The following is a 22,129-nucleotide window of genomic DNA, read 5'->3' on the forward strand; positions in this document are numbered from 1 at the left end:
TATTTGAAAAAGTATTACTTAGATCCAGATTTGATTGAAATTACTCAATAACTGGTTACTCTATGAATAGATTTCAAGTTATTGATTGATTTTAAATCCTTATGTTAATGCTGGATAGTTTATTAACTGTTTAAGGAATCAATATTTAAGAAACTATCTTAGAAATATATTTTCAAGGAATTGAAATATATGACTTTTGTATTTTGTATCAAATTCATTGAAAATTATTGCTATATTTATTACTGAATTACTAGAATATAGAGAGGAAAATAAATGAAATTCAATCTCAGCTTCTTAAACTTGAATTTTATTATATTTTACATTATCATTTTGCACTTTAATTATTACCCAAAATTTCATGAAAATCATCTATCAATTCTGTTGTATATAAGCTCAATTAATTTATATCTTAATAATTAATACATTTGAATTGCTCTCTGAGGACAGTACTTTGGTACTCTACTAGTTATTACTTGCAACAATCCGATACACTTGCAGTGTTTGAAGGAAAAGTCCCAACAACTTGGATTTCAGTTATATTACGATGAGAAGCAAACACGTGTGTTGTTTCTGGAAGTTGTAATGGATGATTATGCTCTTCAACAAACTGATGAATGACATATTTGTTGTTTTTTTTTACCAAAGACAACGCTATTTTTGCAAGATATTCAGTTCTAGATTCTGGTCGATGCTTTGTGACTTGTGCATTCCTTTTATCTTTTTACGATGCCTTTCTTTGCAACAAACATACTCGCAACCCGTAATTATACCGTCTACCTTTCGCTTGTTAAAATATTGTTTTCTCACTCTAAATCTTGTTAGCCTTACATATTCACACCAAAATTTTCATGCTTGCTCAAGACTCTCAAACTCTAACTCGGCACTTGGTTTCTTTGCGACATCCATATTTGTAACTATTCCTATACTTCAATAACATGATAATAAACATGATAAATATTGATTCTAGTAATATTAAATTTTACTTATTATGGAATACATGTGTACCTTTATGCTTTCTCTATTTGAAGATGATGTTTGCCAAAGAAGTAGGAGAGAATGATGTCAAATGCTATGAACTTGTCAAAGATTTTTCTCACCAATGAACTTCCTTCATCAAAGTTTCTCATAAGATTTGTTCCTTCAGTGTTTCATCAATCACAAGGTTAAGGAAAGTTTCTTTCTTCAGAAATACATCACTACACATACATTTGGCGCCAAAACATCTGCTAAACTTGTTTAAGCACAAATATTCGCTTAAGCGCCCATTCGCTTGATACTTCGCTTAAGCTAAAATCACTTAAGCAAAGACATTTGCTTAAGCTAATTTGGCAGCATTTGAAATTTTATAAAATTGAATCTTCTCCTTTCATTTTCATTTTCATGCTTCGGCTTTCTCTCTCTCTACTCACTTCAGCTCTCTATCTACTCGTTTCAACACTGAAAATCTCGGTCCCTTCTTCCAAAGCTTCAAAGGCTTCAAAAATTTGTTTCCTCAAGTACAATATGCAATCATAAACCCTTTTGTATTTCTTGTACCTCTATTTGATTGATATTGTTTTAATTGGGGTGTATGGTGTTAGATTGTTGATAGACATGTATTATTTGCATAGGGTTATAACCTTCCAAGCAAGGAAATTGTAATATATGCATTTTTAAACTTTTATTTTCATGTTGAACTGATTGAAAACATTGTCGTTGGATTAAATGCCTTTTATCCTCTATGTTCTATGTTGTAATTTTTGCTTAAGCAAAAATACTCACTTAAGTGAGTATAACTGAAAATGATTTTCTGGTTTTGGTTGCAGGATGGCACCAAATAAATCTATTCCTCAAAGAAAGAGGCAAAGGGTAAAAGTTGGCCAAACTTCACAGCAGCATAATGAACTTATTGATCAACAAGAACAATCACCAGCTGAAACTCAAACACAAACATAAATTATATCATGAGATAGATATGGGTTCAAAACCAAGGCCAAGGCTCAGAGATTTCTTGACTTACAGGCTAGGGACTTGCTACTTGAGAGGAAGGTAGCTTCAGAAGAAAGAGAGTATAAAGATTTTATGCAAGAGAAAAGGAGAAGAAAATGTGAATTCTTGGTAAATCTCTCCAACCAAATTCATGAGGTAATTATCACATAATTTTATGCAAATGCATGGCCATTGATACCAGACAAGTCAAAAAGAAGGTCTTGGGTTCGAAGGCACCCAGTAGCTTATGACAGAGATGCAATTTCAGCCTTGTCAGGTAACCTTCTAACCTTAAAAGAAGGGAGCTGTGCCAATATCAGCAATGCCGAAAGAAATTCTCAAGTTCTTTGGATCATAGGGTAGCTGAGGCCTTATGCATCCCTAGAAAATCCTATGAAACAAATGCAGCTGGGAAGCCAATGAGGTTCAAGAGACAATCTTTGAATACTTTTGCCCAAATCTGGACATCATTTTTCTTTGCCAATATAGCTCAAACCACACACACCTCAGATATTCGGATGCCTCGAGCATATCTCATATACAACATCATGCAAGAGATATCTGTTGACATATCAACAATCATTTTAGATGAGTTGCACCAATTTGTAATCTCCAACACCTTTAGTATTGCATTAGCAACAAAACCTTTGGGATTTCCAGCACTCATCACTGCTCTATGTGCCTCCCAAAGCATTACCATCCCAAATATCACCAACTAAACTATCAGTTTGAAGAAACTAATCAATTCCTAGTTCATAAAAAATTATTATATCAATCCATTGGAATAGCATGTAGAGCAACAATTGGCAGCAAATAATCGCGCTTACACTCAGCTGAACGAGTCCTTCTACCAGGCAGCTCTTCTCTCATTTAATAGTTTAAAATATCTAATCATTTATGCAAGACATTACTCTGATTTTCTCTTTCAACAAGTTTATTCTACATCAACATCATGGTGAGACATATGCTTTCTCATGGCCCACATAAGAGGTTTTTACAACAGCTGTATCATGGCCTGTAGATAACCCTACCTTTCTAGCTCAAGAAGAAACTCCATAGGATCATGTGTCACAGCCAGATGAAGGAGCCAACAAGGACGTTTAGGACATTGATAAGAATGAAGGGGAAGATGTTCAACAAGGTGAATACTTAGAAGAAGAAGGGGGACATAATGAGGGATATGAGCCATAATCTATGCAAGAGGAGGAGAATGTAAGAGACCCATAATTACAATTAAGATTTTATTGTAATGGATTTTACTGATTCAACATTTTCTATTATGTAATGGATTTTATTTTTAGCTTTTCAATGCTAAATTATATAGTTTTAATTGATGGATTTTAATATTTATCCTTTATGGTGCCTTATATTATAAACTCTTTTTTTGTGTAAGAATGAAGGTTGAAAAACTTATGTAATCAAGTTTCTTTGGCCCTCTCTGCATGTTGTCTATGTCTGCATAATTTTTTCAATTTCTAATATATTCGCTTAAGTGGATCTTGATTCACTGAGAAATTTAAATTTGGGCTCAAGCCTTACTCGCATTCGCTTAGGCCATTTCATTTTCGCTTAAGCCATTTTTATGTCTGAAACCATTGCTCTCTGCCTTAAATTTGCTTAATATTAATCAAAATCGCTTGTCACGACTTAAGCGAATCCACAATAGCTTGACCGATTCGTAATTCGCTGAAGTAAAAAGAATGACTCAAATACATGTCTCTCTGTTCCATTTTGCTTAAGTTTATTTAATTTCACTTGGAGAGGCTTAAGCTAAAGCGTGTGCTTAAGCGAAACAGATTTCTGGTTTCTTGTAGCTCGCTTCGCAAGCCTTCTTCCTATTCGCTTAAGCCATTGCCCGTGCTTAAGTAAATGCACTTCATATTCGCTTAAACGAACAATTTTTACTTAGGTGAAAACACACTATAGGGTGCAGTTCCAGCCAAACTGCAGAGAATTCAAATCCAAATTATTTAGTGACTAATTTGGTTACTAATTTAAAATTCTAACGATTGAATATTATGTCACTAAAATAAAATTTGCAACTAGTGTTTTACCTACTACTTTACTTCAGTTGTTAATTCACTTTTTCCTAGTTGTGAAAAGTTATGACATTTTTCAAAAGTCACGTAACTTTTAAAAATAATTATGTGATTTTATTTAATTTGGATAATTCATAACCCATATTATCTATTCTCATTCTCATCCATGATAAACATGATAAAAAGTCTTGGACACTCTCCCAATTCTATTAGATTACAAATTTAATAAATACAACCATTGAATAATGTGATATCATTTTTAAGATTATGCATATGAAATATTAGACAAATTCACCGTTCATACTTATGTAATGTTATAGTCTAATTTACTAATAATTTGACAAACATATTTGATAGGAAAAAGTTAGTAAGTGCTTAAGGTTGTACCAAATAATAAAGTGAAATTACAAGGAATGACTCATAAAACCATTACCATTTATACGTAATTTTGAATTGATAACGATGGACATAGTTATTATAACAAGAACAAAGTAAAAAAAAAAAAAAAAGATAAAACAGTAAAATTCAAGAATATAAGAGAGTCTGGTAGAATTCTTCTAAACTTCACTTCAAGCAATTAAATTTCTTCTCAATTTAAGTTTTAATATTTTATTAAAGATCAAATTTATTAGAATAAACTAATTTCAATTACTTAATAATTAGCTCATTTCTTTCACGTTAAAATTTCTAATTTCTTAGATTTTTTTTTTACTTGAAACAAGCTTTAAATTCAAATATTTATAAGATCAGAAAAATTTTTATTTCTTAGATTCTCAACAACTATATATGATGAATTATTCTAATAGTAAATTCACTAACTATTTTTTTAATCATAATAGTGAATATAAGATTAATCAATCCATAGAAATATTAAAAATAGAAGCAAACATTTAATTAAAAGAAAGAAACTATCAGCCAAAAAGAAAGAAAGAAAGAAAGAAACTAAAATTAAGATATAAGAATTCAATTAGAAGTTTATACTGAGATTCATCATTTCCTTGCACACAAACTAATTACACATAATAGAAAAAATAAAAATCATAAGGAGAAAAAAAAATAAAAACTCTATTAAGATTTGATGAATTTACATCTTGATTCTTCGAAGTTAAATATCTATCAACTCTAATATTGTACAAAAATAGAATTTTGGAGAGAGAATGGAAATCGACTACATAAAATTTTAAAAAAAAATAACTTCTCAAATCTAAGTTTCCACTCTTTTAAAAAAATTTAAAAAAAATTTTAAATTATATAAAAACTTTTCAATGATTGAATTAATAAAATTTAATGTTTGCACAAAGATATTAAGTAAAAGAAGTTAGAAAAGACTTACTACTATTTGTGTGAGTATAATATATGGGTGAAGATCAAGTTACTTCAAGAATAACTTTGACAATAATTACTTACTTATTAAATTTTTAATAATGTTAAATTATGTATTAATTCAACCATTAATTAATGTGTTATGATTTAATATATTAAATTTTAGATAAATTAAATAGTATTATAATACCATTTACTTATATTTAGAGAGAGATTTGTTTATTGAAGGCATAAATATTCTCTAAAATAAAGTTATCAAATGAAGAGTGCTAATTAGTTTTTGAATTTTATATATTTTTGTATACTTTCAAAATTTTAATAAGTGAATAAATTCAACTTTCAAATTTGAATTTAAATTTTACTCAACGTTATGTAATGTTAAACATTTTCACTTCACAGTTATGAAATAAATGTAAATGTAAAACTTTTTTGGATTATAGTACAACAAACTTAATATTATTCATCATCACATTAAACAGAAAAAATATTGTATAAAAGAGAAATAATTCTATATTAAATAGTGAATTATTCATGTATATTATAGATATTATTAAATTAAAAAAAATTTAAAATAAAAATAACAATTATATTATATTATTTTTTTAATTTAATAATTAAAAATAACAATTGTTAATGATAAATATTTTAATATATTAATAAATTAAATAGATAAATATTTTTAAATTAAAAAATAAAAGATAAATTACATTTACATCTCTTGAGATTAAGCAGAGTTCCACCTAATTGCCTTTTCTTTACATTACTTTAATCTTGCAGAATTTACATAACTGCTTAAGAAATTAGGGTGACATGTGTAATCGAAAGAGATGAAATGTTGTGTTATTAGATAAATTAAGGAATGTTTGTATAAGATAAAACATAGAGAAGTATAAGTAAAATTTCGTTAAACCTCAGAAGGGTGAAGGTAATCTGTCTAAAAAAGTTATGGAAAATTAAAAAATAAAATGAAATGAAAAATAAAATATTTAATGAAGAAGAAACTAAAAGATATAATGAGAAAGAAAATTAACTTTTAAGAATATTATTATTTAAGATTGATGAACATTAGAAAAGTTTGACATCTTTACACTTGCTTAAATAGTGATGATACATGCTAAGATATAAAACATAAATAACTTAGCATGGTAGAGGCCAAAATCATGTGGTAACATCACTTTATATCCCTTCTCCTTCCTCCAAATATTTATTACTTTAGAGGGGAAACAACACAAATTATACCCTAACCCTAACCAGAAGCTCTACCATTCTGGCTCAGGTGGCTAACATCACCCCACTTTTTTAAGGCCCAGTTATCCTCACCATCCAAGTGAAAAATAGCGATGGATGCATTGTCTATTTTTCCTGCATAACTTCCATTTGCATTGGCCCACTTGTAAAGTGTTTCAATTGATCCTCCATGAGTCACTACAACAACTCGCTCCCCTGCAATTTACACACCCAACATCACCCTAATGTAGTTGTGATTTGAGGGACTTTTCAAAGAGATGCATCCATATGATATTTTAAGATTACGGAGGAAAAAAAAATTGTTTTCCCAAAGTTGCCATATAGTGCTTACTGTAAGTGAAATAGAGATTGAATACTAATGGATTGATTGTTTTATAGTCGAAAAATTAATTCCCCCATTTTTTAATTAAAAATATATCAATAAAAATTTGGTTTAGATTAATTTATCAATGAATCAAAATCAATTTCTTTAAAATCAATTTTGCTCAACTTTAAACCAAACATGCACCAGAGGATCTCCAATCAAATCAATAACTAATCACCAAAAACGTAATTTTCACAATGTGTCATATTGAAGGACTTTCACTGTTAGCCTTACCTTTATGTTTTCTTCCAATTCTCAGCAACGCAGATTTGCAGCGTTCAAATAGTTGCGCATAACTTTCTCCACCACCCTATCGTTATATGCAAAATTTAAGGCTTCCGTATTATAATTATATATTCATTAAGCATACATAAAGTGAATTTTGCCATCACTCTGCACGCAGTTACAATGATTTAGTTGCTACGTAAAACAAGTATGATAATTAGAGCATGCAAACTCAACAAGATTTGCTAGACTTATCTAACGATTCATATAGCATTAGAGTTGTTCAAATGATGATATTACTTATTATCGAGGGATTTAATTCTAACAATTTGGCTTCCACAGTACTTACTGGGAGTTGTTGATCATCATTCTTAGACATCAAAGCCTTGTGACCCATGGGATTAGTCTTAGCTATTTCACGATAAAAAAGGCCTTCAAGATTCCCCTTGTGTCTTTCCCGAAGATCAAAATCCTTTACAAGCTGGAGTTTCAAACAAAGGTAAGTATCGTTAAAACATAGAATTGGTGGTGCTAGCTAGATCAAATAAACAAATGAGAGTAGAATTAAAATAAAGCACATTATTGAAAACATAACTTCAACTTTAACTCAATCATGAAGGAAGATAGAAGGTAAAACTCAAGAAAGGGTATGCTTATAATTTTGTAAAGGGTATGGCACTAAATATTCTATTAAAGAAAGAATTAAGACATTCTTTTGTTACCATCTAAGAAGAAGGACTAATTCATGACTGTCTATTTCATCAATACTTAGAAACAGTAAGATTACTTCATGCATAACCAAGTGTAGTCCATGCAATGGTAGAAAGGCACTCCAAGAGAAGAGTGTTGGAATGTCATTAAACAAAAGGAACCAAATAACGTGAAGCACTGAACATGTTAAAATGGAAACTAATCATGATTAGGCTATTAACACTATGACAACTGAATCAATAAAATGCAACATATTGAAGATTATCGACTAATCTTCAAACCTCTAGCACTCCACATTTGATTGCAATTATCTGTGCAGTTTCAAAAGCACGTTGCAAGTCAGAAGAATATATAGCAGAGATCTTAGGTTCCCTGGATAGTCTATCAGCCACCTTCATTGTAAAATGAACATGAATAAGAGTCATGAAAGCATCCATAGACAAAGATGTAATGTAAGGCAATAAACACGCGTATAAGAGAGAATGCAATTAACACAACTTACTGCAGCAGCTTGCTGTTTTCCAGCTTCATTTAATTCAACTTCCATTTGTCCCTGTTTACATATATTAGTGAAAATTGAAACGATAACTCAAAGGAATCCCATATATAAGAGAGGATGAATGAGAAAATAAATTGTTAATGAAGTCATAGATTTCATATTTGTGTACAGGGACAAGGAGAAATAGTTTGAAAGCATCTTGTCATAGGCATGCATGAAAAGGATTAAAAACAACAACACTACTTATCGTAAAATCAATATATTGGTATGTCACTTGCAAAATTTGCCACAAAAATGTTACAAAATATTGATGTTTCTATGTAAACTACTTGTAGAAGTATTTTCAGAAGTGCATAAAAGACCCTGTTACTTACGAATAAAAAAGTCTGTAACTTTTGGTGATGAAAATATTTGGCTTGATTTATATAAAGAAGTTGCAAAAGTTACACTCCTCGGACTCGCAAATGTGATACAAAATTTCTTTTATGAAACTTCAGAACTTTGTAACTTGTTTGGAGAATGCTGTAAATGACCAACAATATACCGTTTTCTCAATTCATTAGCTTCTATAGCGTATATTTTAATCTTGAGCATGCACAAGTCCAGGGGTGGCCATTTAATCCATTTATTTACTAACCACCCGATCCATTCATGCGTAAATTTCACTAATTTATTCAATTATAAAATAATCAACGGATGAGTTAGATTGGATCACCATTTATTACTTAATAGATAATGAACTATCCACGACATTTTTCAATTGACTAAGTAATTCAAACTCTATTAGTTGAACATAAATTTTATAAAATGAGCTCCAAACTCTATTTTAAGAACCCTTTTGACGATTAAGATAAGATGAGGTGATAGGATAGTTTATTTTATTCTATTTTACTTTAGTATTTGTTGAAAACATAATATGTTAGGATAGCTTATCCTATTCAGTTATTATATCATATTATCATAATTAAAAATTTTATACTTAATAGGTGATGGGTTAAAAATATATGATAAGAAAACTTTATTTTATTACATATTTAATAATTTTTATACCTTTTTAATATTTATAAAAATGATTATTTAAAAATATAATTTTAATAATTTTTATAAAAATAAAAATATTTTATATAGGAAATATTTTACTCATTTTATGAAATATGATTTTTAATTTTTATAATTTACTTTTGTTTTACTTATATTTTATTACCAAAAAAAATAAATTTTAATTGTAAAAAATTGGAAAAAATATTATATTTGATATCAAAATTTAATATTATATGTACATAAAAATATTTTTAAATTTTTAATATATATATATATATATATATATATATTGAAAATTCAAGTAATAAAAATATTTTAAAAATATATATTAATTTTGATAAAGGATTAAATATTGTCATTTAAATATTTTTACATCTTATTTTATTATTATTTTTGTTTATTTCAAACATTAAACATGATGATTGATTTAATGTTATTTACTTTACTATCATAATATATATCAAACGTACGATAGCATAAAAATTAATCTTTCTTTTATCATATCAATTGTGTATAAATATTAAACTTTATTTTATAAAATTATTTTTAAAAATAAAATATAATTGATTTTAAATGGATGAATTGGATAGATATCTGTCCATAAAAAATGGTTGATAGGTTTTCATTAAAAAGGTTATAGATGAATTATTTATTTATTTATTTGAAAATTTTTAATGAATCAAAATAAACTAACGGTTAATTTTTTATCCATTCATTATGATTGAATTTAAAAATTATTCACGCCATCCATTTAACATCCCTGTAAAGGCTAAAATAAAATTACAAAAAGGATTGTGCACGTTAGTTATGGATCGAAATCACATGGCTAAAACGTATGCGCTATTAGATTACAGCCGAAGTTGACCTTTTGAATCTTTGAACATAAAGTACTTTTTAGGCATCTCTGCAATAGAGACCGTTCCAGCATTCATGCTAGACCTATTGTTGGTAGGCTATATTATAGTAATCCTTCAAATTGGATTTGTGTGCATGTTGTAGCAGCTCAGAATGGAAAGGTGATTGGGATGCGTTTAATTTGCTAGTTTTTTCTTTCTTTCTTTCCTTTTGTCAAGAATTAGCTATGATTTGACTTCTAAGAAATAAGCGGTAAAGTACTTCAAAGTCATTCTCAACAGATGTTTAGAAGCTGATAAAAATGAGCCCAAATCAAAATCCTAAAATTGGTCCAAATAATGAGGAATGCATCGGTGGCAAGGGATGCAATATAACTCCAAGCCCCAAATAAACTCCCAAGTTTATTGTGTAGAAAGATAACAAGATTCAGAGTCTTTTGGGTTCAAGATGATAGACTAGGAGGTTGGATATGCATTGGCTGCAAGGGATGCTTCGTTGTTTTTGAAAATTTTATGATTGTTAAGTTTGTTTTTTATTTATGTATTTTGTTCTGTTGTAGCGCTCAAATATACTATGCAAAGATAGGTTCGACCGATCTTTCTATATATATATATATAACACACACGATGAAGCAAAAATATAGAGAAGAAAAGAAGTACCTGAATTCTTCCCTCATTATTCCATGCTGTTTCACCATGGCGCACCACAACAATCTCGGCATAATCTGGACGGGGATAGCTATAACACCAGCATCATCTAAGCCATTAGTTTGAGGATGTCTAAGGAAGATGAAATTAGAAATAGGAAGAGCAAAATAAAGTTTGCAATTATCATCCCAAGATTAGCTTCATGCAATCGTTAAAAAAATGTTGACATAAATAGATTATTTTATTGCCATGTTTCGTTTATAGATGCAAGCACACGCATGAGAAGCATAGTAGAGTGATATATAAACCCAAGTGAAATTTTGAGGAAAGAAAAAGAGAAGGAACCTGGGAAGGGAATGGGTGATGCAAGACTCAGCCATGCGTGCTTTGATTAGCGCAACTGTATAAGAATTTCGAGCTAAAGAGAAAGAAGAAGAGCAAGAGGAGAAAAAAATAAGGGATGTAAAGTTAACAATCTTAATTTATAATAATCACTCTTTTAATATCAATTATTTTTTATATGATTTTTTATAACATCACATCACATCACTTTTATTTCCTCGTTGTTTCGTTTACAATAGCGTTCTGCATATGTCTCATTATATATTTTCCGCGTTGACGGTACCCTATATAACGACTAACATCGTGGGTGAATGAATGAATGGCTTAGTTAGAAGTTGGAGCAGTTGGATGAATATGATTTCTTTATTGAATGTTGGATAAAACATTATTATTTCTTCATATGGTAGTTGTGTCCTTGTTACAAAGAAGAAGGGAAGATGGGACAAGGCGATCTCGATCAGAATGTTATGTTTCGTTTGAGATTTCAGCTCCTTTCAGTCTCCGTGTTTCTGTTCTCTCCGACTTGGTTGGAATATGTAGCTAATATTATTTGGCCCATTCCTGGCTGAACGGTTTCATATATTTAAAGTGAGTTTCGTCCTGCCACTTCTACTATAAAAGCTGGGTTAATCATAAGTATAATTATTTTTATTAAAAAATATTGATTATTTAAGAAATATAAGAATGTAACTTTTTTTCTATTAAAGTTTTCCTTGTCTAGTGCTTTAAAATAGCGTTGACGTTAGTCAAATCAACAAATGTTTAGTAAAGAAAAGATGAATGAAAACTAAGTTTTTTCAAATATTTATGTTAAATTATTGATATTTTTTAAGAAACTTTTAATTTAATTAATTATCAATGCAATAAATAGTAATTAAATACTATAATTAAGATTAAATGTTAGAATTAGACAGAGATTGATCATAAACTAGTGTCTAAAACTGACTAGGAAATAAATATGGACCTCTTAATTAGTAATGGACCAAACTTATTATTATAGCTTAGTCCAATAATAATAATAATAAAAAATCATATTCTTTCTTAATAATAAAACTATCACAAATAAGTTTCATAACAAAAATTAATCAGAAAATAAAATATATACCTTCGTTTAATATTTTGATATCCAATTAATCTGAATTGAAATTATAATTATAACAAAAATAATTTATGTCGGTCCATACATATAGAATAATTAACAATTTTTTTATGACAAAATACCTAAATTTGTGTTTTTACTTTTTAAATATATGTTAGGATTAAACACCCACAAGTACAATTTTTGTTCAAATCATCTTTCAAGAGATTCACAAAAGAAAACTATATTTGTTTCCTTCTGAATTAAAGTGATCCATTGACTTCCTTAAACAATTTGAAAATTAATTATATGAACTATGTCTTCATCTTCCATAGCTTATACAAGCAATAACTTCATTTCAAGTAACCCAAGATCTATCTCCTGCATATCTGTTGAGATAAATGTGTGTTCTTTATTACATCATACATTACTAACTTTCAAGAGCTTGTTTCTTTCTTTACACATTTTTCATTTTAGTGGACATGGTTGTTTGAGGTTGAGGAAAATAGGAGGGTGGTGAACCTAAGAAAGTGTTGTGAAGCAAAAGACGATAGTCATGCCATTGATGTCCTTGGATCATCCACCCTATTGTTGCTATTACCATTTTCTTCAATTGAAAATCCTCATTTTTGCAAATATTGTGAGTTGGGATAACAATTTTCGGCACCTAAAGATAGAAAGGAGATTGACGAAGATAGCAGTGGAAGAAGAAAAAGTGTTTAGAGACTTTTTTACAAATATTAATACTTGAATAGTAAAATATTAAAAATAGATATCACATGACAATGATATGATAATAATGAACTAAATTTTCATTATCTAACTTATCACTTAACAGAAGATAATTGACGGTAAAGAAATTCTAAAAATTTTGAAAATAGTAGAAATTAAATCTTAAAAAAAAATTTAAGGACTAATTTTAAATAACACTATTTTTATAGAAATAAAAAATATAATTAAACATTCAACCAATACAGAAGAAGGATAACCTAGTTTACATGTGAACTCAACAATAAATTCTCCATGAGTATCCTTGACTAGACCTCTACATGTAGCAAAACTAAAATGCACATATACATCCATGTTAAGTTACAAGTGTCCAGCCACATGATGCTTCCATCAAATGATAGACTCATCCCTAATAGCTTTGAACAAAATTTTATTAAAGAACTTAGTAAGTCATTCAATTTTTTATTTTTTCAAATTTTTTTACTTTAATATATATTATTAAATCAATTGTTTTATCATTATCTATTCTCTTAAGAGGTTTTTTTTTTTTTAATTTCTCCAACTTGAATTTGACAATAATATGTCAAATTTAGATCATTCACTTACATTTCTAATCATACTATATTTCCATTTGCTCCATATGTATAGAAATAATTTTCCCACTTGTTTTTGATGTCTTAGTCTAAAACCAAAAAAAATTCTTAATCCTTAATATATCTAATTTGATCCAAATCTTTAGATTTTTTTTTACTTTTGGCAAGCTTATAAATCTTTTTGTCATCATACTTTGTCCCAAGATCTTGATAAAAACCCCTTAAAAGCCTTAAAACGTGGTTTACTCACTACTTTTTTTTATCTCATTTCTTACATTTTGATACCTCACCCAATTTTTGACATTGTTGTATACTTGCAAGCTTTTAAAACACATTTCTTTAGCTCTAATATCCTGCACACTTTCATTCCACCACCATGATTCTTTATCTTTTGGTTCAAGGCCTCTAAATTCACCTAGAATTGCCTTGACAAGTTCTTTGACCTTTGTAGTCATTTTTTTTCAAATGATAAAAATACTTTGTGCATAACAACTAACCTCTCCTTCTAAATACTTCTGAAACTTTAATTATTTCTTACCTTTAAGTAACTATTACTCTTGAAACGATAACTTGTCAAATTCTTTGTTTACTAATTTTAAAATGAACATTAATGCTTAAAATCCTATATCGTGCAACAAAGTTCTTTTATAAAATCACTTTACAATTTTTATATTTTTTTTCTAAATTCTTAAAAAAACGATTTATAAATTTAGTATTCGTTCTTTTAAAACTTATTATATTTGAAAAGACATAATTATTTTTTATTTAATAATATTTATATAATACACAAAATTCACAAATAAAAAGTCTTAAATGTATATATTATAGATAATTTATAAATTCTTAAAATTACAATAAAGCAACATTTACGTAATTCTTTATATGCAATTTTTCATAAAATAAGTGATTTTCTAATTGTTCATGACAAAATAAAACATTTTAAAATATAATAACCATAAAATACGCAACCTATTAACTAGTTAACAGTTATAATATTTATAGGAAAAAAAGAGAATCTGCGCTAATAATTAGTATACAAGTACTTTGAGGCCAATGCAAAGTCAACCTTGTTGGAATCTTTACCAAAATAATATAGAACGCATATTTATCCAATAATAACTTTTGCGTAACGTGACTGCAATATATTTGAATTATGCTAAAATACTCTACAATACAAAACATACAAGACAAAGGGAACCGTTATAAACAACATGCTTCATAGGTATCTCCCGTGAGCATGCAACTTATCGACATTGTCTTAGGAAATCTCAAATGACAGTTTGATTTCAACAGAACAGTCGCAATTTATATTTTAACTACTGACAACACACTCCATAAAGGATCATTACCCAGGAGGCACCAACTTAAACGGACCCAATTCATGATTTGAACAAAATGTCTATCCAAGACTCCATGGAGTCAAACGAGGAAACAGCGGAGAGAGTAATGTACAAAGAACGAGAAGAGGAAGACAACCACAGAATTATACTGGAGGCCGCAAAAGCAGAACTAGCCAATGCAAAACAAGAGCTGAGTAGAGCCAAAGAGAGTGCCATGCAATCCTGGCTCGACTCTAAGCCTCTCATAGATGAACTTGAAAAGCAGAAATCCAATCTTGCTGATGCTCAACAAAGTTCAAATACAACAAAAACTGCCATCGCAGAGATGGAATCCCAGCTAGAGATCATCCACAAGAGCATCAAGTTCAAGCGAGAGGAACAACTCAAGACAGAATTGATGATTCACGAAATCAATCATGCTTTGGATCAAGCACGCAACGACATGGAAAGGCTCAAATTAGAGAGTAAAAAGGAAAAGCACACACTGGCAAAACTTAGGCAAACCCTGCAACTAAGAAAGCAGACAATTCAAACCTTGCAGCTCTCTCTTCGAGCTGTACTACTGGAGTCGGATGCTGCGGAAGAATCTTCCGCCAAGGCTCTTCTACAGATCAAGCATTCGGAAAATCACAGAGATGTTGTCCAGCTTACTCGTGAAAACTACAACGCCCTAACAAGAGGAGGAAAAGAAAAGATTTCCCAGGCAAATTGGCATGTTTCTGTTTCCACAGACCAAAAGCTTGCAGCCAGGGCTAGCCGTGACTTAGCATTATCAAGATTGAACAGAAGAGACACAATAGGCCACCAGTACACACAGAAGAATGCAAAAAGCCAAGACGAAATTGTTGAAGTGGGAGTCATAACTAAAATAACAAGAGCTACACCCAAGTCTGCTGCCGAAGTATCATTAACTAAATCCAAAGGGGGAAAACTACGCCAGTCCAGAAGATCAGGAAGCAATGCGAAAACAACAAAGAAAAAGTCATCCATTTTGTATAAAATGAACTGTCTTTTATGGAAGTCAAGGAAATCTGGTGGATGACTCCACACATACTTAAATGAATCATATAGCAACAGCCAAGCTGCAGACTGCAAGATGCCATGTTTAAATTTTAATAAAACCAATATCACTTAAATTCAAATCAACAAAAGTTCAGTTTTACTGATTTTTTGTCTTCAGATTAACTTGCAGTCAGAAACCGTTCTGATTAGACTAAATACCATCGGAGGATAAAAGCAAAGAAATTTGGGTCAACCATGTTGGAAGCCTCATTCTGAGATATGTCTCGATCTGCCTATCTCTTTTATAAAAAATCACTAGTGGTTGATGACCAGAGTTTGACAGAAGATAAAAGTATGATGATGCTCTATCACAACTTCACAATCTGGAAAGCATAAATTCAGGAAGATACACTATATCTGATGTTTTCATAAACAACCAGCAAACAAAAAGTAGTAACTGTTGACTATGTAATTGGCATGAGTCGCTTGAACCCCATAATATCTGATTTTCAGACCATGCAGCCACGAATCATTACTGCAAGAACTCTATTTGAACATTTTAGAATAAGCTTTTTTCTCTTGATCGCGTCTATCAGCAACCTGTATCCAAAATCAGCAAGCAGAATAACTTTATTTTGTCAAAATGAAAGAAATGGCATGTAAAATGATAGAAGAAAACAAAAGGTGAAATAACTGACCTTCCTCCTGGCAGTGGCATACTCTTTTTTAATACCTCCTATGGAACAGAGCAAGGTGTGAGTTAAGCTTTATTAAAAATGCCATGAGTTAAACTTCGCAACACCAGTAAAATTTAAATATCCAAGAGTCATGGTCTAATGACTAGTAGGATCTCAATATAGTCACATCTATTTCATATTGTAATACACCTGTAAGATAAGATTTTTTCAAAAACGAACATTTATTTCATTCACACCCATAAGATATAATTAGTTTCCTTTCAAGAAATTTCAGAATTCAGAGTGATTGCAGAAATCACGTGCTTCAGATGCCCAAACAGGATGATTTTATATCACTGAAAACTGAAATAGGATTAATGGCAAACATAATGAAAGTGGAAAGATTAATTTATTAGCTAGAATATACACTACACTCATTTCCAGTGACTTACCATATGAACAGACAACAAGTCCACAACCCTAGTAAGACAAAACTATGGTCCTAAATGAGAAAATCTCCTCTGTCCTCACAACTTCCCAGGAAGTTCACTCCTCAGTAGTCAACAACACCTTCCCACATGAAGATAAAGGAAGCCATTATTTAAGAAACAATTTTGCTAAAATCTTATCATCCAAAAGTGATAAGATTTTATTGGAAAATAAAATATGTAATACACTTTTGTATTTCTGATATAATGAATACTTAATTTTCCAATAAAACCTTACAACTTTTGGATACTTAAAATCAGCCCCTAGAGATGATATTAACATTTTCCTTCAAGGAAAACAAATTCTAAAAAGCATCCATGACATCAACACAAGCCAGGAATGAAATAAGAGTTCAAAGTATTTAAATAGCCACCTACCATCATTTGGCTCCAACTCTAATGCTTTCTTAAAACTTTCAACAGCAGCATCTAGGTCATTGAGTGCCATATATGCCTGAGATTAAGCAGACCAAACATAAATAAAAAATTACCAGATTACCAAATATAATACACAAAAACGGTTCAGCTTGCAAAGTACAAGAATGATGTATCCCATATGGAGTTGGTAATTAACAATTCACATAAGACAAAACAAGGACGTGAACACGGTCCCAAAACTTTGGCATAGGTTTAACAAAAATTAGAATATTACACAATAAAATTATAGGAAGCTATATATTAAATTCAAAAGCACAATGAAGGATTAAAATGACTCATAGAGCACACAATTTACTAGCCAGTGTGAAGCTCTGTCATCATCATCCTATTTTCTTCATTGGAAGATGTCAACCTGGCCTTTGCGAAATAGAGCTTTCGCATTATCTCCATCATGCATTGCAAAGTCTGAATCCAGCAACGCTCCTTTTAGGTCACCCAATTTCAATTTACAAGCCTAAAAATTCAAACAGGATTCAAGTTATTAGTTTAAGTCAACTGATTGAAAAAAATAAGATCACTGCAGGATATAAGAATATGACAAAAGTTATAACAGCCATGAAAAAAAAATAAAATTGAAAGCCTTTCATGTTGATTCTGGCAGACCCAGTCATAGGAGTAAATTTCCAGTACTACTATGAACAAAGGTGGCTATTGCTATTTTAAAGGAAGGAGCATGTACTCCAAGACAAAGAGTACTGATAAAATTTTCATGTCATAACAGGGGAATAACTTAAATGCAGTTTCATGATCATATCCATAGAAATCATGTCAAATCGCATGTAAACTCGTTTTTATGTAAACTCGGATGAACTTAGGTAAACTTGTCAATTTACCCCCAATTTTACAAGTTTAACAAAACAAAGAGAAAATCATATTTTTTTCACAAAAATAATACCATCTAGAAATAGGACATTACTTTTCTTCTCTCTCTGCAAGTTGTAAAAAGCCACATACAATTAGGGAAATAACTATTCCCAAGGTGGGTAGCTACTATAGAAAAAATCATGGCAGTCAAATTTCTTACAATCAATTGTCGGTGAAGCAATCCTGATCCTAGGTTGTGCTTGTTTTGGTGGGTTTGCACAATTTTAGTGAACATCCCTGTACAATTTTTTTTACTTCAATTGGTGCATCTCATATATTTAAAACAATTGACAAGTTGTTTAAGATGATGAAGGAAGTTGGTGAAGATAATGTGGTCTAAATTATGACAGACAATGCAATAAATTACAAAGTTGCAAGTGAATTGTTGATAGAGAAAAGGAAGAAATTGTATTGGATAACATGTGTCCCTCACTGCATAGATTTGATATTGGAGGATTTGAAGAAGACACATTCATCAAGAGACAATCTCAAAGGAGAAAAAATTACTACTAATATTTAATCAATGACTTCCTTAATTTCTTTATTGCAATACTTCACAAAAGAAAGAGATTTGGTGAGACCAGGCATTACTCACTTTGCCACGTCTTACCTTACTTAGGAATGCCTTCAAGAGCATAAGAGAGCATTGGTTATGAATGTTCACATCTAATCAATGGAAGACTAGTCAGTTTGCTAAATCAACATTTGGGAAGTTTATTGATGATGTGATTATGGTAAAAAAATTTGTAAAGCCACTGTTGTTTGCTTAAAGGGTGCATATCATCTAATCAAAGTTCTATGTTTGGTTTATTTGAATGCAATACCAGCTATGGAGTTAATTTATGAGAAAATGAACTGAACTAACGAAAAGATAGCAAAGGTCTTCAATGATAGTAAAGAGGGTAAATAAATTATTATGTTGAATTTAAAATTTTGATTGATTACCTTTGTTTGAAAATTTATTTTTTTTCATCTATTATCCCCCTCTATGGAATGCCATTAATGAAAAATGAGAGTGAGACAACCAACTCCATAGGCCATTGCATATTGTTGCCTATTACCTCAACCCTATTTTACACTTAAGTCTTGATTTTAAAGCTGATTTTGACGTTAAACATGGATTATATAACTGTATAGAAAGGATAGTAGAAAATGATGAAGAAAAGACTAAGATTGATGCTCAACTTGAAGATATTAAGGTAAAGAATAAGTTTTTTGGCAACAAAGCAGCCCTAAATGCAGTTAAAACTAATATCAAAACTCCAACACAATAGTGGGAATCTTATGGAGATGAACATCCATAGTTTCAAAGATTTTCTATTCGTATATGGAGCTTAACATGTAACTCCTCTGGATGTGAGTGTAATTGGAATGCTTTTGAGTTTGTAAAATTTAAAACTATGAGAAGTTGTATTTCATTCTTTACATATTGCACTTGCAATTAATTAATTGCATTTATATAATTTGTAAGTTTACAAAGACAGAACCTGAAACAACAAACTATGAATGATGATGATGTTTATGTGATGGCTAACACAAAATTGGCCAAGAAAGCTATGGAATCTAATCTTGATGATCTTTCATTTTGATGATGAATGAATTATGGATAATAAAAGTTCATCTAGTGCTGATGATTTAGAAGTGGATGACTTATTGGACTTGGAGTCCGAATCCAAAAAATGACATCCAAACCTCTACCTAAATAACCAAAGCTTTGAGCAGAGATGGCCCATGACAATAAATAATGATACTTGATGTCAATAATTGGTGGCAGAAGTATAATTGCAAGACACTTACAGAACTGTTGGTGAAGATTTGAGATTTCGTCTTCCGTAAAGCAGCACTCTTCTCTGCCAAGTCAGAAAGAAACAAACGAAGCATTATATAAGACACTAAAGGACAACAAATAAGACAAAAAGAGTTCAACTATAGAGCAAGAAACTAGAGAGGTGGACCTTGGTCAATGTCATCCTTCTCCCAACACAAATCCAAATATCGCAAGGCTTTGCGATACTTTCTGAGAGCCATCTTATAATCTTGCTTCTGTTTTGCAAGAAATGACAAAACAATAGTTAAACACCATGCTTTATCTAGTTATTATTTGTTATAAATGAATTTTCTAACATGTGACATAGAGTACATAATATGAAACTATAAATAGTAATTTTTTAATTAAAAATTGTATCATTTAATTTATTAATACATTAAATCTTGTAATATTTGATTTTATGAAAACTTAGCATATACCTAAAAATCGAATTATTATAAAAACCATCACAAATAAGAAAAGAGAAGAAAAACGACTTCACCTTGTACTGTTCATTGCCAAGGCTTTTGATAGTGTCGACTGCACTCATCCACCAAGAAATTTCATCAGGTTTGACATCAAGATCAGCGGGCCAATCAGGAAAAGTATCACCGTCTTTGAAGAAGTTAATGACGCCGTCGTCTTCGCCTTCGGGAATTTCCCCGCAATCCACGACGACGGCGTCTTGCGTGGGACGGTCATCGTCGCCAGTGACGATGTGCTCGACAGAACGAACGACGCCCATGCCTTTGGCTACTCTCCCGAAAACGACGTGTTTTCCGTCCAAGTTAGGGGTGCGCGTGGTGGTGATGAAGAACTGAGAACCGTTGGTGTTGGGACCCGCATTGGCCATGGAAAGCGTGCCTTTGCGCTCGTGCTTGAGGTCGAAGTTCTCGTCCTCGAACTTGGAACCGTAGATGGATTCCCCTCCGGTTCCGTCGCCGGCGGAGATGTCACCGCCTTGGATCATGAATCCTTTGATGACGCGATGAAAACGCATCCCCTTGTAGTGGAGGGGGACGCCGGTGTTGGGACCGATGCCCTTTTCGCCGGTGCAGAGGGCTCTGAAATTTTCGGCGGTTTTTGGAACGACGTCGTTGAAGAGCTCAATGACGATTCGGCCTTCTAGTTCACCGCCAATGCTTACGTCTAGGAAACATCTTGGGTTCACCATTTTGGTAAGGAAAAAGAAGGATTGAGAAAGAAAGAGGATGATGAAGAAGAAGAAGAAAAAGAAGAAGAAGAAGTGAAGTTCAGATACTGCAAAACCCTAATCCCGCTTTTCAATTTCAAACTCCTTTGTTATCGTGCCTCGACAAAACTTCTACGGTTAACCTCGACACGTGTCGCTAATCCCGCCTTTTCTTTTTTCCCCTGTCTGCACAAAAACAAAAGAAAATTGGAATTTTTTTATTTTAATTATTTTACTTTAAATTAGTTATGTTTTATGTCTACCAAAATAATTAGTTATTTTGTCACCCCTTTTCTGTTAAGGTGTCATTCTTTTGTTTACAAACTAAGGTATCATTTATTTGTATAGAAGTCTGGAGTTTATTGATTTCTAGAATAAATTAGTAGAACTATACAATAAAAAAAAAAACTGTAATTTTTTTAAAACTATATGAAGTAGAGTTTAGTTTTTGAAAAATAGTTATCGATAACTTTTTTAATTAAGTTATACTCATATGATAATTATAACCTTATTTCAAGAATAATTTTAGTTCTTCTTACCTTTTATATTTATAAATCATTCCAATCAGAGTCTTATTTGGAGTGGTTATTAGTTTGAAGTTTTAAAATTTTTAAAAATAAAAATTAAATTTAAAATTTTCTATAAATTTTTAATTTTCA

At 30.7% G+C, this 22,129-nt stretch overlaps 2 protein-coding genes across 4 annotated transcripts; both read right to left on the reverse strand.

Moving 5' to 3' along the window:
• Nucleotides 1-6,576: 6,576 nt before the first annotated feature.
• Nucleotides 6,577-11,300, reverse strand: LOC113858210 (phosphoglycerate mutase-like protein 4). The gene is made up of 7 exons (XM_027490730.1): nt 11,266-11,300; nt 10,933-11,011; nt 8,381-8,431; nt 8,160-8,270; nt 7,517-7,648; nt 7,177-7,252; nt 6,577-6,773 (listed from the first exon to the last, which is right to left on the reverse strand). The coding sequence occupies exons 1-7, from the start codon at nt 11,298-11,300 to the stop codon at nt 6,577-6,579; spliced, it is 681 nt and encodes a 226-aa protein (XP_027346531.1).
• A 4,841-nt stretch (nt 11,301-16,141) lies between these two features.
• LOC113857408 (peptidyl-prolyl cis-trans isomerase CYP40-like) lies at nt 16,142-21,544 on the reverse strand. Of its 3 annotated transcripts, none has more exons than XM_027489263.1 (7): nt 20,781-21,544; nt 20,427-20,514; nt 20,269-20,321; nt 17,960-18,061; nt 17,548-17,623; nt 16,703-16,740; nt 16,142-16,604 (listed from the first exon to the last, which is right to left on the reverse strand). In XM_027489263.1, exons 1-7 carry the CDS (start codon nt 21,450-21,452, stop codon nt 16,551-16,553), a joined length of 1,083 nt encoding a protein of 360 aa, XP_027345064.1. In that variant the 5' UTR covers nt 21,453-21,544; the 3' UTR covers nt 16,142-16,550. The 3 variants fall into 3 exon arrangements, 1 of the variants encoding a protein (XP_027345064.1); XR_003503243.1 differs by having other exon boundaries at nt 16,294-16,604; nt 17,896-18,061; nt 20,781-21,530; XR_003503244.1 differs by having other exon boundaries at nt 16,586-16,604; nt 17,903-18,061; nt 20,781-21,530.
• Nucleotides 21,545-22,129: the final 585 nt, after the last annotated feature.

Source organism: Abrus precatorius, unplaced genomic scaffold (genome assembly GCF_003935025.1).
Source record: "Abrus precatorius isolate BTA unplaced genomic scaffold, Abrus_2018 Scaffold2, whole genome shotgun sequence".
NCBI lineage: Eukaryota > Viridiplantae > Streptophyta > Magnoliopsida > Fabales > Fabaceae > Abrus > Abrus precatorius.

Bases quoted from the DNA above. Each gene is read 5' to 3' on its own strand.
- LOC113858210 (XM_027490730.1), bottom strand. From the start codon at position 11,300: ATGGCTGAGTCTTGCATCACCCATTCCCTTCCCAG. The intron at 8,271-8,380 runs GTAAGTTGTGTT...TTTACAATGAAG, and splicing joins GAAAACAGCAAGCTGCTGCA to GTGGCTGATAGACTATCCAG. The intron at 7,253-7,516 runs GTAAGTACTGTG...ATATAACGATAG, and splicing joins ATGATGATCAACAACTCCCA to GGTGGTGGAGAAAGTTATGC.
- LOC113857408 (XM_027489263.1), bottom strand. From the start codon at position 21,452: ATGGTGAACCCAAGATGTTTCCTAGACGTAAGCATTGGCGGTGAACTA. The intron at 16,741-17,547 runs GTAGGTGGCTAT...TCTGTTCCATAG, and splicing joins AGAGTTGGAGCCAAATGATG to GAGGTATTAAAAAAGAGTAT. The intron at 16,605-16,702 runs GTCAGTTATTTC...TTTTGGATACAG, and splicing joins ATGCCACTGCCAGGAGGAAG to GTTGCTGATAGACGCGATCA.